The 18,922-nt window shown below is 37.2% G+C and overlaps 1 protein-coding gene across 1 annotated transcript in view; it reads left to right on the forward strand.

The window, feature by feature from the left end:
* The window catches only part of GFPT2 (glutamine-fructose-6-phosphate transaminase 2), a 63,549-nt gene extending 45,516 nt beyond the window's left edge, over positions 1-18,033 (forward strand). Inside the window, exons 10-19 of the mRNA XM_069077798.1 lie at positions 407-570; positions 2,959-3,054; positions 3,159-3,256; positions 3,567-3,687; positions 4,292-4,449; positions 5,055-5,169; positions 5,793-5,920; positions 15,252-15,419; positions 16,528-16,689; positions 17,136-18,033. Of these exons, the coding sequence (XP_068933899.1) occupies positions 407-570; positions 2,959-3,054; positions 3,159-3,256; positions 3,567-3,687; positions 4,292-4,449; positions 5,055-5,169; positions 5,793-5,920; positions 15,252-15,419; positions 16,528-16,689; positions 17,136-17,180 (1,255 nt within the window). The 3' untranslated portion in view covers positions 17,181-18,033. The remainder of the gene's footprint in view (positions 1-406; positions 571-2,958; positions 3,055-3,158; positions 3,257-3,566; positions 3,688-4,291; positions 4,450-5,054; positions 5,170-5,792; positions 5,921-15,251; positions 15,420-16,527; positions 16,690-17,135) is intronic.
* The last annotated feature ends 889 nt before the right edge of the window (positions 18,034-18,922 follow it).

Genomic DNA, 18,922 nt, shown 5'->3' on the forward strand with positions numbered 1-18,922 from the left:
GAGGTGACAGAGGGGAAGCAAGTAGGAAATGGAGCCAGGAAGCAAGAGAAATTGTGGTTATAAGAACCAGGAATCCCCAGACCCTAGAAAAATAACCCCATTCTCTGACAAACCTCAGATCCCAAGAAACCCCACTGAATAAAAGGGATTCTGGTACAGTAAGCTGTGCCTGGATGCACCCAGGACACTTTATACAAAAGCCTATGGTTTATCTTATAGCCAATCCCCTACTCTCTATATTAGAAAAAGATTTCTCTCACAGATTTTAATCTGATTTCTATAATTTCCTCAAAAACAGTGCCAATGGAACACTGGTTTTTCTCCAGTGAGTTATTGAATTAGAAAGTATTTGTTCTGAAATATTAGAGATAGTTCTGAATTCTGAAGTCTATTTTTCTTCCTTTAGTGCTATCATCGAACATACCAACAGAGTGATTTTCCTTGAAGATGATGACATTGCAGCCGTTGCTGATGGGAAGCTCTCTATTCATCGAGTGAAACGTTCAGCTAGTGATGATCCATCTCGAGCTATCCAGACTTTACAGATGGAATTACAGCAAATTATGAAAGGCATGTATATTATCTGAAGTCCTACACATAGTCTGCTTCATGATGTAATGTATTTTTAACTTAGCCCTTCCTAAATAAGGGCTATATTAGGATTATTAGAGGAAAGGGGTCAGAAGTAATGTTATTAAGGTCTTTTTTTCCCTCCGGCTGACTGCAAGTGCTCAAGTTAAAAATAAGCTCCAGAACATCATCTCTCACAGGATAACAGTATTCGTTTATATTCATGTACCATACTTTGTTCACCCATTTCCCAATTTAGGGTAATCTACTTCTTTATCATTACAAAAAGAGATGCAATAAATATTTTTGTACATATGGGTCCTTTCCCTGGTATTACTGGGTCATAACTTTTGGGGCACAGTTTGGAAAGAAAATTGCTTTCCTAAATGACTGAACAAATTCACAGCTTTCCCCACCACTACCACCAATTGATAAATTGTCAAAGGATATAAATAGATCATTTTTCTTGCTTTTGGAATCCTGTTCTAAAATGTTAGAAATGGAACTTAGTCTTAGCATGAGTTTCTCAGGCAAATTCCCTCCATGTAAGCAGCAAGGTGCAGTGGAAAAAAAAAATCACTGAATCTAAAGCCAAAGACCAAGGCTCAAATTCCAGTGCAGCTACTTAGTACATAAATGGTACTAAATCTCTCTGTGGTCCTTAGTTTCCTCCTCTAAAATGGACTACTTCATCTCTAAGGTACTTGCTAGCTCTAAATCCTAGCCCTTCTCTCACTTTTATATTGTATATGTAAACCTAAATGTGAGTGAGATCTCTATCCCTCTTTGTGAAATAGTAAGTATAGCTTACTTTCTCTGCCTCAAGACTTTGGTACATATTTTATCATTTTAATCATGTGATATCTTCATGAAGTTGAGGTGCTAATGCATAGACTCCCAAAGTGGGTGATACCACCCTGGGTATGCTGGAAAGATCCAGGGGGAGTTGTAGTAGCCTCAGGTGTAATTGGGGGGCATTGGATAAAAGTAACAGGGTAGTAGAAGCATAAGGAAAGAAGAGAAGAAAATTTTGAAAAATGGTTCATATATGTTTCTTCCTGTGTAACAGAGTTAAAGATGTAGTGATTATATTATTTTCCAAATAAACACACAAAATGCAAGTTTTAACTAATCAGTGGTCAAGTCCACCAACAGTACTTAACAAGTTAGTGTTGGCAGGTGAGCATGGCGCTTGTTGTCAAGAAAACCAGTGTACATCGTGAGGAATATATGCATATAACGACTTGTTTACAATAAGATACTGTACAGTTACATGAGGCAATATTTCATCATCAAAATTTCAATGCAGAGGGAAAAAAACCGCAAAATTTACGTTTTAAAATTTAAGATATGTCATTTTTTTTTAAAATTATGTTTTTCTGAAATGATGCAAATCTTTAAAAATCACTAAAAGATTAAAGAAAGTAGATTTCCAGGAGGGGTGTTGAGTAATTTTTTTTAAGGGGGAGGTAGGCCAAATAACTCTGGGAACCTTAGTGGGGTAACTAACTAGTAGAGAGGAATTTAAGGGATGCCATCTCCTCAGAGGAGAACCAGGTTTCTGTTAAAATAAGGAGTCAAAGAAATTTTGGTAGAAGAATTTTCAAATATAGGGGAGTTTTGTGAATAGAGGGAGAGCTGTAAAGGGCCCAGTGGTACAGTCTAGAAGAAGTGGATAAACTACTTTACAATGGGACTGGGAGGGAGAAGAAAGGGTTAGATTACAGAGGGAAGCAGGGGTAGCAACATAATAATAGTGAGCATTTATAAAGTACCTATTATATACCAGCTGAGCACTTTATAAATTACTTACAGTTTAGGAAACTGAGGCCAGCAGAAGGTAAGTGACTTGCTCAAGGATACACATCTGAGGCCAGCTTTGAATTCATGTCTTCCCCTCTCCAGGCCCAGCCTTCTATCCACTGCACCACTTAGCATAGTACTTGTAGCTAAATGAACAGATGAAGACCCAGCACAATAGGAGGTAGATTGACATGGCATATTATTAAACTCTAGTTTATACACTGTGAAGTCCAAGGCAGAATCTGGCATGCTGATATTTTTGTTTTTACCAACTAAAACTTTCTCCTTCAGATGATATTCAGTGTACAGAACAATGGAGCTCTGGGCTCCTAAAGGTTTCCAGGTCCCAAATATGGAGAAATAAAGACTTGGACCTACCTGGGATTATAAATCAGAACTCTTCTAGGTTCAGCACTTATTAATAAGGAAATTGTTTCTTTTTCTTGCTTCTTTTTGTCCCAACTAGGATACTAAATTATCCATTCCCTTTGTCATTGATATGAGAGTAAAAATGTCTTTTCTGATAGAATTAAAATTAGGAAAAATTAACTCATTTAACTTAACTAAGCCTGTTTGTTTGCATAGGTAACTTCAGTGCCTTTATGCAGAAGGAAATCTTTGAGCAGCCAGAATCCGTTTTCAATACCATGAGGGGCCGAGTGAACTTCGAGACAAACACAGGTGATCCAGATAATTAATTTGTAATGAAAGCTATAATCTTCACCTTCCATATTGGACATACTCATTTAAGTAAGAGAATTGGCGCTAATTTTCATGTTCTATAGTTTTGTTAGGTGGCTTGAAAGATCACTTAAAAGAAATAAGAAGATGCAGACGACTGATCATCATTGGCTGTGGAACGAGTTATCACGCTGCACTTGCTGTAAGTAATCATGACAAGAAGTAGAATAAGAAATTATTCTTGAATAATAATTCACTGTTTCCTTTAAGATATGACATGGGATCCTCATTACACAATGCAAAGTACATTTCTTTCCATACATTCCTTTGACTCCTCATTGCAAAATTAAATCAGTCTCTTTCTTAGGTTCATATTAACTACACTTGAGTGAAATCAGAAGCACAGACATAGTGATGAAATTTTTTAAATCAGATTTTGCATTAAAAGTAGAACTGTTCTTCTATCACTTAGTTTTCAACTCTTGAGGTTAACACTTTATTTTTACTTTTAGACACGCCAGGTGCTGGAAGAACTGACGGAGTTACCTGTGATGGTTGAACTTGCTAGTGACTTTCTGGACAGAAATACACCTGTATTCAGGGATGATGTTTGCTTTTTTATAAGCCAGTCAGGTGAGTGTTGTCAGACTCATCATTTGTTCATTATGGGTTTTTGTATTTAAACACAAAAATTGATAGGCAAACAGCTCCCAGATGTTGGCTTCAGCCACTTTAGTTTTTCATTTTGGGCTCTGAATCACATGAAAGCACATATATGTCTACATGTATGCACACATACCTAACACATGAAGAACTCTAGAGAATTTTCTTTTCCTCTTTCGACCTCTGCCTGGCTGAGTCTCTATTGCACAATACAGAAAATCTGCTTCAAAGAGGCATGTGTAGTTTATTAAAGCATCAGGACCATGGGATCACCATTTTATGACCAAGCAAATACCCAGTAATTCATAGTTAGCCCAGATACTTGCAGGATCTCCACAGTTTAGGCATCAGCTAAGTGGACATTAGACATTCTATATGGGATTGACTGTAGTTTGTCTTCAAACTTTATTCTAAGGAATTCTTGCTTCTTATACTTTGGATTTAACTTGAAAATAAATCTTTTCTTTTCTATATATACACGGGCATTGCATTGGATCAAGGTAAGTTTCATGCATGAGACACATAGAATAAAAATTTTTAAGTTTAAGGCATGTGAAATGTGCTTACTTTGTAGGTGAAACTGCTGATACCATTATGGCCCTGCGTTATTGTAAGGATCGCCGAGCTCTAACAGTGGGTGTTACAAATACAGTGGGGAGTTCCATATCCAGGGAGACTGACTGTGGTGTACATATCAATGCAGGGCCTGAAATTGGCGTGGCAAGCACAAAGGTAATTTCTGTTCATTTCAGCTTATGTAGCTTTCTTTGGTATCATTTTCTGATAAATCAAAAACTGGGACAGGACAAAGCATCCTAAATGTGTGATTGATGAGGTGACTAATTTGTGTTAACAACTGCCATCATTAACCACACTTAAGTCTTATACCTTGATATTACTTGAATACCCCCTTAGTGGAGACCATGTCATAGTGGTAAAAAGAATTGAGGGGCAGCTAGGTGGCACAGTGAATAGAGCACTGGCCCTGGAGTCAGGAGGACCTCAGACCTCAGTCAAATATGGCCTCAGACACTTGACACACTTACTAGCTGTGTGACCTTGGGCAAGTCAATTGCCTTGCCCTCCCTGCTCCAAAAAAAAAAAAGACTGAATTAGGAGATTGCAAAGTCTAGATTCTCATTCTATCTCTGTCATATGACTTCAGACAAGTCAATTCTCTTGTCTAGGAAAATTTTTCCTCATTTGTGAAGTGGATATGATATGTGATCTATTTACCCCATAGGGTAGTTTTGAAGACAAAATTGGGATAATCTGTGTGAATGCACTTAACTATAAGTGACTGTACAAATGTAAGGTGGTATCGCTATTATCTACAGGCTTACACCAGTCAGTTCATCTCCTTAGTAATGTTTGGCCTAATGATGTCTGAAGATCGAATTTCATTGCAAAGCAGGAGACAAGAAATCATCAATGGACTGAGATGTTTACCTGGTATGTTGGTTATATTTAAAACATGAAGACATTTCCAGTCACATTTGGGGAACGACTTTGAAAATCAGGTTTTTAAAAGTAGACAGCTAGTGGGAATGTGGGAAGGTTTGCTGGTATGCCCCCATCAGATAACAAGTGAGCATGCTCTCTGATTTACCTTCCAGCCCCATGTCTGTCCATGTACAGCTAGAACTAGGCTCACACTAAGGCCACTCCAGTAGAGCTGTACCCAAATGTAGAATAGGGATAAAGCAAGATATGGGCAGTGGTGAGGGTTTTCTTTCCTTTCCATTATAAGGCAGGAGGAAATTAGTTTATTTTAAAATAGGTGAAAACTACACTTGAAACTCCATTTGAAGTGATGTTTTTGTATTATAGATCATGAAATCACTAAATATAATAAGGAAATCACTTTATTAATAAAAGCCTCAGATTTGCCATGACAAATTTTAGTTTAAAAGGAAAAATTTTTCTAATGTGAACCTAAGTCATGTTTGAAATTAAAAAGAAAATTACTGAGGTCATCACTGATTTCTTTACAATTTCGAATGTATCACAATTTTTCATTAGCAACATTTACAGAAATATGAATAATAGTATTTCCTTTTGTCTGCATACTCTAGAGATGATTAAAGAAGTTTTGTCTTTGGATGAGAAGATCCATGACTTGGCCCTTGAACTTTATAAGCAAAGATCCCTTTTGGTGATGGGCCGTGGGTATAACTATGCTACTTGCCTGGAAGGAGCTTTGGTAGGTCTTTTTGGTTCTGGGTCTTTTTCTTCCTCTATGCATATAGAGCTTTCAGCATGATGCACTGTGCCATTTTATATTTATTCACTGGCTGTCCTAATGACTCCTTTGGGGTTTTCTGGTGTCTAAAGTGTTGAGGCAGCTGCTGGTATTAAAAATGCAAATCCCTCCATGCCTTCTAGGAATATTCTTTTGGAACTGGGAAAGACCCCAGAGTTCTTCTAGGTCAACTCCTTCATTTTATATCATTTGTTAAAAATTCTCCAAATATTTAAGTAAATGATACTTAGTAAAGGATAAATGCAAGTTCAATGAGTACTTGGGACTATTTTGTGCTATAGTTCTTGTACATGCTGTGGGACTGTGTGGGAAAACTCTGGGAATTTCTTATACACAGAGTGGAGGAAAACAGTGAAATGAGATGGTGGATCATTCTGGTGCTATTAACCCAAGGTCACCATTCTGTAAGAAATAACCAAAACTAGGAGTCATAAGCCAGGGTGTCATGACTTCTGTGTTCATCCTTGGCTGAAAGACAAAGGATAACTTTAGAAAAACACAACCACTAAATGTACATGTCATAGCATTAAATGATGAATAAAGGTGGCTGTAGAGACATAGATACTATAAGATCTTAGATTGTAATATTGCCCTCATACGGGCAAGCAAGGGATGTATACATACAGTCGAAGAACATCTAAATTAGAGATATCAATCAATAGGTATTTATTATGTACCTACTACATATCAGGAACTGTGCTACATAGATTACATACAAATTGTATCGGGATTAATACTTTGATGACTTTCTTAATAGTAATACTTCAGTTGAATGCAAACCCTTCCATGCTTTCTTATCCTAAGATCATTGATTTGGAACTGGAAGAGACCCCAGAGGTCCTCTAGTCCAGCTCCTTCATTTGATAGATGAGGAAACTGAGGCAAAAAGTTTAATGATTTACTCAAGATCACAGAGATAATAAATAGCATAATTGTTAATCTTGTATTCCAAAAGTCCTCCATAAAGGATTTGTCCAACCTGAAAGCAGCCTTCCTTGAGTTATTTATCATCTCAAGGGCATTGATGCAGCACTTGGGAGATCAGATTGTCATTTCTTATTCCTGCTATATGACTGACCCACTTCCTTTTCCTATCAGACGTTCTCAGTTTTATACCACTTACCAAGTAAGCAAGATCTCTAGGTAAAATGCCGAAGTGTAGGCATACCTACTATGTGTCTTTCCATCATCCTTTAAGTTATTTGTAATTTTAACCTACCTGAAATTCTTTATTACATGATGTTTTGCCGCTCAGTATCACTGGGAGAATATTAGTGTTAAAGAGATTGGTTTTTGCATCATTGAGCAGTTTGGGATCATTGAAAGCATAACACAGTTTCTCAAATGCCCTAATTCAAATGATGCAGCCCTGATTTTCACCTCCTGTTCAGTTTTGAGAACAGCTTATTGTCTATCTACAAATGCCTGTTCTAAATCAGTAGTGGCAGACTGTGCATCCACCTGCATTTCATTGCTTATACAATATGCATTATTCTTATACTTAGTTTTTACAGTGTGAATGGTTCAGCCAATTTCTTGTGCATTACTCTGTTTTCACTTAGGGGAGAGTACTGTTCCATAGTTCAGTGCAGTTAGTACAATACTATCTGTGCATTTGGACCATCAATAGAATCTTTTTTGTTTGGACCCTTCTGCCAGTTTGGTGGTGCAGTGTGCAGAGCACCAGGCCCAGGGTCAGGAAGACTCATCTTAATGAATTCAAATCTGGCCTCAGACACTTACTAGCTGTGTGACTCTGAGCAAGTCACTTAACCCTGTTTGCCTCAGTTTCCTCATCTATAAAATGAGCTCTAGAAGAAAATGGCAAACCACTCTAGTATCTTTGCCAAAAAAAAAAAACAAAACCCAAGTGGGGTCATGAAGAGTCAGGTACAACTGAAAGGACTGAACAGCAACAATTAGATCTTGTGTAAGACATCTCCCATTATGCCAACAACCCCCTTAGGTTAGCATTTGTCTCTGCCTTGTACTTCACTAGATAATATTCAATGGATCATTAAAAAAAATTAACTACATTGTTATATCTGTCAGCCTCATGTAATTTTCACATTCATGGTCACCTTGTTTGAGAAGAACTTTCAAGACTGAATTTTATTTTCTTGTATTTTTTAACTCAGTGAACAGTAGACACAGCAGGATCCAATGACATCTCAGAGAGGTGTGTGACATTTTGCTGAGTTTCAATGTGGTCTCCTAATGTTTTGTGGCTGCATTCAATTTTGCCTAGACATAACTATAATAAATGTTGTTAGCTACAGCAATTCATCCATAAAAATCTGCCTGTTCCCTCTTCATATTCAGATACAAGCTTCCCCTCAGTGCATGCACAGACCAGTCACATAAAGGTTTGGTTTTTTTAAATAAGAAAACATTTAAAGGGTGGCTAGGTGGCACAGTGAATAGAGCACTGGCCCTGGAGTCAGAAAGACCTGAGTTCAAATCTGGCCTCAGACATTTAACACTTACTAGCCATGTGACCTTGGGCAAGTCACTTAACCCCAATTGCCCTGCCTTCCCCCCTCCAAAAAGCAAAAAAAAAGAAACCATTTAAGTTGAGATTTGAAGTTTCATGACCATGGAATCACTACTATTCTCTTTAATGTAAGGGTGGTTAAGAGAAAGGTATCTCCACTTTTTAAAATATATTAAAAATTTGTCATTGAGTGTCTTTAAAACTAGAAATTTTTGCCTGTGTTTGGTCAGGTCCAGCCTCTCTTCCTAACTTCGTCTTCATAAGTGCCATTGCCACTTCCTTATGAGCTTGTACTCTGTGTCAGAATCTCTTTGACTGTCATGTCTGCTTGGCAAGGAGATTGCATTTGTTGGCTGAAGTTGATTAATTCCCATTTTGCTTCCTAAATATGGTGATTGTTTTTTATCAGTTAAACTTTTCTTAGAAATGGCAATAGGTGGGGGCAGCTAGGTGGTGAAGTGAACAGAGAACCAGCCCTGGAATCAGGAGGACCTGAGTTTCAATCTGGCCTCAGAAACTTAACACTTACTAACTATGTTACCTTTGGCAAGTCACAACCCCAATTGTCCGAAGGCAGGACAATTGCTCTAAAAGCAACTGCTCTAAAAGCAAACAAATGAAAGAAAGAAATGTTAATGGAGGAAGAGAAGGGAATAATCATTTATTTAGCACCTACTATGTTCCAGGCACTGTACTAAGCACTTTTTACAAATATTATCTCATTTGATCCTCCCAAGAACCCTGTGAGCTAGGTGCTATTATGATCCTCATTTTACAATTGAAGAAAGAGGCAGATACAGGTTAAGCTCTTAAGTAGCTGAGACCTGATTTGAATTCAAGGATTCCTGATTCCAGGCCCAGCACTGTGTCCACTGTACCACCAACTACCTCTAACAGATAGAATCAGTATTTTTATTTCTATTCATTTCCCACTTTTCAATGCTAACTATATGTTTAATTATATCTTATTGGAACTACTGTCTTGGAGCATCCAGTGTTATTGTTATCTTCTTATTATTCTTCTAATTTGTTATTTACTGTGACCTATCTCTACTCCATCAATGATTTTATAACTGATTCTGAAATGATTATGTCCACAACTACTCATTTTCTATCCTTATAAAAATATAAATTTTATGTAATATGATACACAAAAATATGAAGATGTCTTTGTAAATATATGAAATTCTACATAATATGGCACGCAGAATTTTCATTGATTTCTCACTTTGAAAAAAGTATTCATGACATACAGATATGAGGCATCTGAGTAACCTAAGTCCTTGACTTCAAATCCTCCATTTTTTTATCTCCAACAATATTTTTCAGCCCATTTTTTTTGCCACATTCCCCAGTGCTCACTTTCACACTGAACTTAAAAAACTATAATATCTGTTGGCTGAGTTTGGAGGATCTTATTAAATTCTTTACAGAATTTCTCTAAAATCTTTTGCAACAAATGACAGATAAATAGCCAGTATCTTCCTGGTTATCTGTTTGCACATTTGCCTTGCACACAAGGCAACATGATCAAGTGTCCCACAAATTGTGTTTCTTATTACCTCTGGGTACATTGTGAAATTATCTCAGTACCTCTTCAAATTCACCTAAAATGAACTTGGCCTTAGATCATCTTCTTTAGGTCACAGGCATTTCTGCTTTTCCCTAAAGCAAATTATTAGCTTGCTGCTCTATTTTTTCTCACTAAGATATTTCATCTTCCTTAGACTTGCCCACTTATCTTTCTAAATATGTTCTGAAACCAGGAAGACTAACTCTTCCTTTGTTTCTAGCAATAAATTTCCTCTAATCCCTTGAGGTTTCTTGCTCTTATAGCTACAATTTGTAAAAATTTCCCTTTTTCCTCGAAAAAGCCATTTAGAGTCCTCCCCCTTCTCCCCACTATACCCAGTTGTATGACTAATTTTGTATGGCTAAGTTTCCCAATTTATAGCTCAGTTTTCCCTAGGACAACTTTTTTTTTTTTTTTGCTTTTTGGAGGGGGGAAGACTGCAGGGCATTTGGTGATAAGTGACTTGCCCAAGGTCACATGGCTAGTTTTTTGTGTTAAGTGTCTGAGGTCGAATTTGAACTCAGGTCCTCCTGACTCCAGGGCCAGTACTCTATTCACTGTGCTACTAGCCACCCCTTCTAGGACTACTTTTAAAACCCTTCTCTACGTACCCTAAAGTTATAGAATCCAATATGGAACCCTTCCCCATGCCTACAGTGTCCTTCCTCCCTATCTGTTTTTCAGAATCCTTATTTTCCTTCAAAATACAACTCAGATGCTAGTCATCCTAACTGAAAGTATCTTCTTTAGATTTTCTAAGGCAATCTATCTACATTTCTCCTGTTTTCATCACTGTGTATCTTATGCTATACCGTATGTGTCATATCCTATCCAGTGGAATGTAAAACCTCCACAATGGATTGTGTTAATATTAAAAATTTTCCCCCAGAACATAACACCATGCCTTCTTATAGCTGGGAGTTAATAAATGTTTGTTGATTAAATTGAATAAAAATTTGAATAGTATTTTCACTTTTTTATTCAATATAGTTAGCTTTGCTTGAGATGTAAAAATAATAACTTTAGCAAATTAATTAACTTGGGGTTTTTGTGGCTCTTTAATAAAGAATTATCATTTATTACATCCAATACATTCACAAGAAGTATGTTTCCACAGGAATATTAAACGAAAAGACTTCTGGGAAGTTGGCAGAGTGACAGGTTACCAGGGACCCTGGCTCCTAGTGATCTCCACCAAAAGTAACAATATTGGGGGCGGGGTAGGTGGCACAGTGAATAGAGCACCGGCCCTGGAGTCAGGAGGACCTGAGTTCAAATTCATCCTCAGACACTTAACACTTACTAACACTAACACTCCAAAAAGTTAAAGAAAAAAGAAAAGAAAAGCAAAATAAGTAATAATAGAAATTCCAGTTAGAAAAACATGGAGAATTCATAGAAATACGGAATTCCTGTGAAGTGTTAACACTATATGTCAAAATTAAAGGGCACATACCTCTATTCTGTTAACAATCAATAAACTAACTTTTTTTTTTTTCAGGAAATGGACTTTGTATGAGGCTTATTTGAGTATTTATTGGGAAGTGTCTTTTTGTCTGGAAAAAAGAATGGAAGGAAGGAAGGCACCAAGTATAGAGATGGCCTTTTTAAGATTAGATGAAAAGGGCTGGAGAGATATTACAACAGCAATGGAAATAGAGAATCAAATGAGGGTTTTTAAAGAATAAAGCAGAGTAGGAACATTTGTAGGCAGCAGGGAAGAAGCCATTCATTAGGAGAGATTAAATCATAGAGAGATGGTGAGGGTGACAGCAGTTTATTGAAGATGAAAAGGCACAGGTAGAGACCTCAAAGCATGAGATTACCTCATCATCAGAGACTGGAGTGAAGGAGGAAAGAGTAGGGAGTGATATGAAAGGGATATACGATGATGAGGAGAGGAAAGGGAGCTCTAGGTAAATGGTTTCAATGAGGGGAGACAGAGTATGGAATGAGGGGATCAACTGAAGAGAGGTGCCATGAGAGGCTAAAAGAGAGAAGAAAAAGTTTGGAACAGCCGCTATGATCAAATCAACTCTATTAGGAGTAGGATTGTTTTGCTGCAGTGAGGGCCCAGTTGAGATTAAATGACATAAATTTTGTAGTGAACCTAATTAACCCGGTTTTATAACTTCCTCCAGCTCAGCTAGATGAATGTGAATAAAAGCAAAGGAGGCCAATAGTACATGTAATAATCCCAGTATTGGGATTTAGTAAGGCCTGGTTGGGCAGCTGCATGGTGCAGTAGATACAACCCCAGGCCTAGAGTCAGGAAGACTCATCTTCCTGATTTCAAATGTGAGCTCAGAAGCTTACTAGCTGTGTGACTCTGAACAAGTCACTTAACCCTGTTTGCCTCAGTTTCCTCATCTGCAAAATGACCTGGAGCAAGAAATGGCAAACTAGTTCTATCTAGTATTTGCCAAGAAAACTGCAATGGGTTCATAAAGAGTCAGATACAATTGAACGACAACAAGGCAAAATCAGCAATAAGACAAGAGTGCGAGGAATTTGAGAGTAGCCTATAGTATAGAGTCAAAATGGTTTACCAAAGAATCAAGATTAGGAAGTGAGGACAGTCTAGGAGTTATAGCTTAGGAAAGTACTAAGGGGTGGAAGAATTGGAGGTCATAGTGAGGATAAATATTAGGGCCATAAGGCATACAGACAGATGAAATGACAAAAGATTCTGATGAGATAAAGGGATTTTGGAACTAATGAATATGAGCAAAGTACTGGTTCTAGAGTCCTCAAATCCACCCTCAGAAACTTACTGGTTGTGCACACTTGACAAGTCACTTAAGCACTGTTTGCCTCAGTTTCCACCATTGTAAAATGGAGAGTACCTACCTCACAGGCTTGTTGTGAGGGTCAAATGAGATAATATGCATAAAAAGCACTTACCACAGTGCCTGACACATAGTAGGCACTCTATAAATAATGATTTGGTTCCCCCTTTCTATCGTCCTGGAAGTAGTATTTGTGTCTGATGGCAAGATCAAAAGGATGGCCATCTCTGTATGTGGCTAAGATAGAGTAGAGGAAGGGGTGATGAGCATTAACCAGCTGGGAAGCTGTCTGAAGGAGCAAGGTTTCAACTGAGTCCTCAAGTCTTGCCTTTTTTGTTCTTTGTTCTTAACTTTCCAACATTTTTAATTGTCCTCAACTAGTCTCATATTTGTGTTGAAGTCACTCAGTATCATAGCATATGCTGATTTTATTTTGGAGGGTCTTAAGTTCTTAATAGAATTTCTATGTCTTTTCACCTTCTCCAACAGAAATTAGTACATAAACTACAATTATTTTCATAATGGTATTTTTGCAAATACTTATCATAAACACTTCAGTATTATATAACCTTGAAAAGATGTTTCTTCTTTTGAGATATTTAACCACCTTCTTTGTCTATGGTTGGTCACTGTGTCAATCAGAGTTCTTTAGTCTTTCAAGATCGTTTGTCTTTACAATGTTGTTATTGTATAAATTGCATACCTGGTTCTGTTCATTTCTCCCTGCATCATCCATAGAAGTCTTTCTAAAAAAAAATCCCATATACAATTTTTATAGCATAATACTATTCTATTAACATTTCTATGCTATAATTTGTTCAGTCATTCTCTAATTGATGAGCACTCCCCTTTAATTTCCAATTCTTGGCCATGAAAAAGCTATAAAATATAAGATATTTTAAATTTTTGTGTGTATATGGATATTCTCCCTCTTTTGTTGTCTTTGGGTTATAGACCACTAGTAGTAGTATCCCTAAGCAGAGGGTTTGCACAGTTTAGCAACTCTGGAGACATTGTTCAAATTGCTTTCCATAATGGTTGTGCCAGTTCATAGTCCCATGACAGTGCATCAATATGCCCATTTTTTTGGCCATTCTCCCAACATTTGCAATTTTCCATTTTTTGTCAACTTTGCCGATCTGGATGAGTGTGAGGTGGTACCACAGACTAGTTTTAATTTGCATTTCACCAGTTGTTAGTGATTTGGAGCATTTCTCTTTTTTTGTTTGTTTTTTTTGGAGGGGGAAGGCAAGGCAATTGGGGTTAGGTGACCTGCCTAAGGTCACACAGCTAGTAAGTGTTAAATGTCTGAGGTTGAATTTGAACTCAGGTGCTCCTGGCTTCAGGACCAGGGCTCTTTTCACTGTGTCACCTAGCTGCCCCCAGAGCATTTCTTCATATGGCTATTGATTGCTTGAATTTCTTCCTTAGAAAACTGCTTTTTGGGGGTGGCTAGGTGGCACAGTGAATAGAGCACTGGCCCTGGAGTCAGGAGGACCTGAGTTCAAATCCAGCCTCAGACACTTAACACAAAAAACTAGCCATGTGATCTTGGGCAAGTCACTTAGCCCCAGTTGCCCTCCAAAAAGGAAAAAAAAAACTGCCTTTTGATATCCTTTGACCATTTTTCAATTAAGAAATGTGTCTTCTGCTTATAAATTTGAATCAGTTCCTTATATGTCTTGGAAATGTGACCCTTATCCGAGGAATCTGCTGCAAATATTTTTCCCATTGATCTGTTTCCCTTTAAGTTTTTGCCAAATTGGTTTTGTTTCTGCAAAAACTTTTAAATGTTATATTATCAAAATTATCCATTTGATCTTCTTTTATTCTCTTTTCCCCTTGTTGTTTGGTTATGAACTCTTCAACTCTAGCCATAGATCTGAAAAGCAGTTTCTTCTTGCTTCTCTAATTTGTCACATTTCCATTTTTGAAAGAGAAAAAAGACCTTGTATACTATCAATGGACTTTCTGACATGCTTCTGATGTACCAATACTTCATGTTCAAGGAAGTTACTATGTTAATTACATGAGGTTCCTGTTTAATGGTTTAGTCCATTTACCTAACTAATAATCTAGAAACATTTAGTAAATATTTCTAAAAGGAGAATATGAAGAATGTTTTCTAATATAATCAAATGATCCAACTTTATTGGTAATTAAAAATAAGATTGTATATACTTTAAAGTGATTTTTAAAAAATAACAGGAGGTTAGAAGTGGAATGAAAACAGTCACATCCTACAAAGGGAAAGTTGCTTTATGAAAATGAGATGGGATTGTCTACCATAGCAATGTGCTAGACTACTCTGAAATAATAGTACATGGTTTTAAATTGCCGGTGTCTTGAACAAAGGAGGTATTTGACAAATGGCTAATTGAAATATATCCATTTTTCTTTATTTTCACTTACTAGAAAATCAAAGAGATCACATATATGCACTCAGAAGGCATCTTAGCAGGAGAGCTGAAACATGGACCACTGGCCCTAATAGATAAGCACATGCCAGTTATCATGGTCATCATGAAAGATCCTTGCTTCACTAAATGTCAGAATGCCCTGCAGCAGGTCACTGCTCGCCAGGTAATTGCAGTTTCTACTAAAATCTAGGTTTATATTTGTTTTTTCCTTCACATGGGAACATAGGCCTTACCAATGTTTTCTCTAGTCATCTGCTTTGAAATCGGCTACAGTGAACCATCTATTCACTTTCCCTATGCTGGAATAACAACATACATTTGGGGTGAGGATACAATCTGTCAGGGTCATAAAATAGAATTAGTCTGCTGAAATGTGGCACTGTGATGTGATTTTGTAAATAAATAGTTATACAATCTGCTGATAACTCATGAACAAAGTAACTGACTTCAGATTTCACCAGTTTAGGACGCATAGGACGAAAAATGGCTGGGCAAGGGAATTTCCCGCACGTGTCTCGGTTTGGGAAATTTGGGTGAAGCCAGAAAAAAGATTATATTGAACAGAGAACAGAGGTCAAACTACAAAATTTCCACAGACATAAAAGCAATAGAAAGGTCAGCATTTAGCAAGGAAATATGACTCTTGTAGAAAGATTCACGAATTTTGAGTGAGAGAAGGGGAATTGGTATTAGGATCTGGTTCAAATCCCAACTTTCCTGCTTGGTACCTGTGCGACTGAACAAGTCCTTCCTCTGAGCCACAGAATCCTTTTCTGCAAAATGAGGGGGTTGGACTAAGGGAAAGAAAAGGAGGCCTAAGGGAAATTGGGAATCCCAGAGGGGAGCTAAATAAATGTGTTAGTGAAGGACATTTTGAGGACATGTTAGGAAAGAAAGGAAAATGAAACCCAAGAATTCCCCCCCTCATTGGAAGATGTTTGATCACCTTGCCCATAAATAGAACCACAGGGAAAAGCTTAGTGACAGCCATGCCAAACTTGAAAGAAACTGAATGGAAAGAAGGAAGAGAGGAGGGAAGGAAAGAAGGGAAAGAGGGGGGGAGGATAGAAGGAAGAATAGTTGTTAAGTGCTTACTATGTGCCAACTACTATGTTAATCTCTAGGAATACAAATATGAAAGTAGTCCTTGCCCTCAAGAAGTTTACATTCTAATGGGAGAAGCAACACACACAAGGAAATTACATTTTACATTTAGGGTGTCTGCTACTAATAGAAAAAGGTTTTCATGATAACATTTGTATTTGTTTTAGGGTCGACCAATTATATTGTGTTCAAAGGATGATACTGAGAGCTCAAAGTATGCGTATAAAACTATTGAACTGCCACATACAGTAGACTGTCTCCAAGGAGTCTTGAGCGTTATTCCTTTACAGCTCCTTTCATTCCACCTGGCTGTTCTCAGAGGATATGATGTAAGTCTGATCTATTCTTAGATTTCCCAATTAGTGCAGTAAGGATGAGGGCGCTTGTTAATGCCTTTCTCTTCAGATGGAGAGGAAATGAGTTACTTATAAGAGTGGTGCAGTGGTTCTATTAAAGTTACTGTATTCAACTTGAATGAAAAAGCTCTTCTCTGGTTTTTCAAAGACATTTTTGGCATAGAAATCTATATAGTAATGGATTTTAAGTACCTATACTTTAGGATATGAGCCATGTTCTGCAAATAGAAAGAACATGCAGTTGACAGTTTTTTGCCTAAGCAGTATTTGTGATATTAGCCAGAACTTCATTTGTTTTTGAATTATAAGTTATAGGAGAAGATTATTAAGCTACTTTCCATCACATTCTACCATGCTAATATGAAGAGTAGATTGCTATAATCTGTTATATACTGAAATTCTGTGATTTCTCATTCTAGGTGGACTTTCCTAGAAATCTGGCTAAATCTGTAACTGTGGAATAAGAATATGAGATTCAGGGGATATATGTTTACCAACCAAGTATTGCAACACTCTACAAACTCAAAAGGTTTGTAGGTTACACACCTGTCAAAAGAATGAGAAGATAAACTGGAAAGAGAATGTGTTCTAGAGTACAATGTTTAATTGCAGCTTTAAAAGCTCTCAATGTGCCTTGTACCCAAGTGCTTTTGCTTATAGCAAATACTGTTTCTAGATGTCCTGGAATTGCCAAAGGAGAAGGAAAATCATTGTTTACATATGGTATACAGGATGAACTTTTCTACTACTGTGCAATATATATATATATATATATGTATACAGATCTCTTCAGAGTAACTGTGAACATTTTTTTTAGCCAACACTTTAGTTTTAAAAGACAAAATATTTATAACTATAATTGTATAGCTTCTAAGTTATTTTTTTAGTATGTTGCTTGTCTATAGCGGTGGTAATACCCAGCCTGTAAATCCTGAATGTGCACCAGGGCTTTGTCTGGGACCCCAGTCTACTACAGGTGCAATTCACAACATAGCTTTGAATGGAAAAGTGTCACTTTGCTTCCCTTCTTAGTTTCTTGACCTAGATCTCTAACACTTCTCACACTATTGCAAAGCCCCCATATCTTTGGTAATTCTTTGGCAATTTCCCTCTCACCTATGGCTGAATTTCCTCAAGCTCTCAAACTTCAGTCTTATCTAACAATAGCTCTCCTAAAGCTAAAGCCATGTTTTGGTTCATTCAAGCTACTTGAAATTAACTCATTCAGAAGAATAATTTCAAGTGGGCTACCTTGATCTCTATTTATAAGTGTACAATTAAATTACTATGCAATCAAAATAAAGATATTGAAATTTTTTTCTTGTGTAGTCTTTTACCTGGTTCCTTTCGTACACTATAAATGATGAGTACATCTAGCATCTCTGGGAATTGGACAGGACAAGAATGCTTGAGATTCTAGGTGAATTCAAGCTCCCTATCAACAGAGCAAACACCAATTTGTCTCTGATTTCACTGGTTCTCCAATCCTGATCATTACCACCTCAGGTACAAGTGGGATGCACTTACATTACCTTTTCCTTCACCCTCATCCATACTGTAAACAAATCTATTCTTCCCTGTAACCATTCCTGGACAGTTCATCATTAAATCCATTGCACTGTGCCCTTTGGAATCTCTGTTCTAATTCACCGAAACAAAAACTCCCTAACAGCCTCTAACTTCTCAAACAACATTAATTTCACTTATTCACTTTAAAGGAAACCTGATCATTCCCCATGATGCAACCTTTTCCAATGGAAGTTCTCATTCCTCTATCCCTGACTTTCAGGGCCAAGTAGAAAGTAGATGTGCTCATTTCTTCCTTCCCCTTCTCTTCTTTTCCCTCTTTTGAGGTATAATAATCCCTCAAAAAGACCTCCTTTTTGAACACCCATGTAGTTCATTTACAGCATTCTCCACCCATATTGTTTTCCTCTATGAATATCGAGTTCATTTTCCCAACTTCCTCAATTAACTTCAGTACCTAAAGTTCCATTTTTCCATCCTACCTTAACTCTGCTATCATCTTCAGAGATGTCAGTAAACACGTTATTGACATCATTACCTTTTTTTGTTTTTTGCTTTTTGGAGGGCAATTGGGGTTAAGTGACTTGCCCAAGGTCACATGGCTGATTTTTGTGTTTAAGTGTCTGATGTCGGATTTGAACTCAGGTCCTCCTGACTCCAGGGCTGGTGCTCTATTTAC

The sequence above is a fragment of the Petaurus breviceps genome, unplaced genomic scaffold (assembly GCF_028583685.1).
Source record: "Petaurus breviceps papuanus isolate PSGF00001 unplaced genomic scaffold, PetGlider_PUasm1.0 90994, whole genome shotgun sequence".
NCBI classification, from domain to species: Eukaryota; Metazoa; Chordata; class Mammalia; order Diprotodontia; family Petauridae; genus Petaurus; species Petaurus breviceps.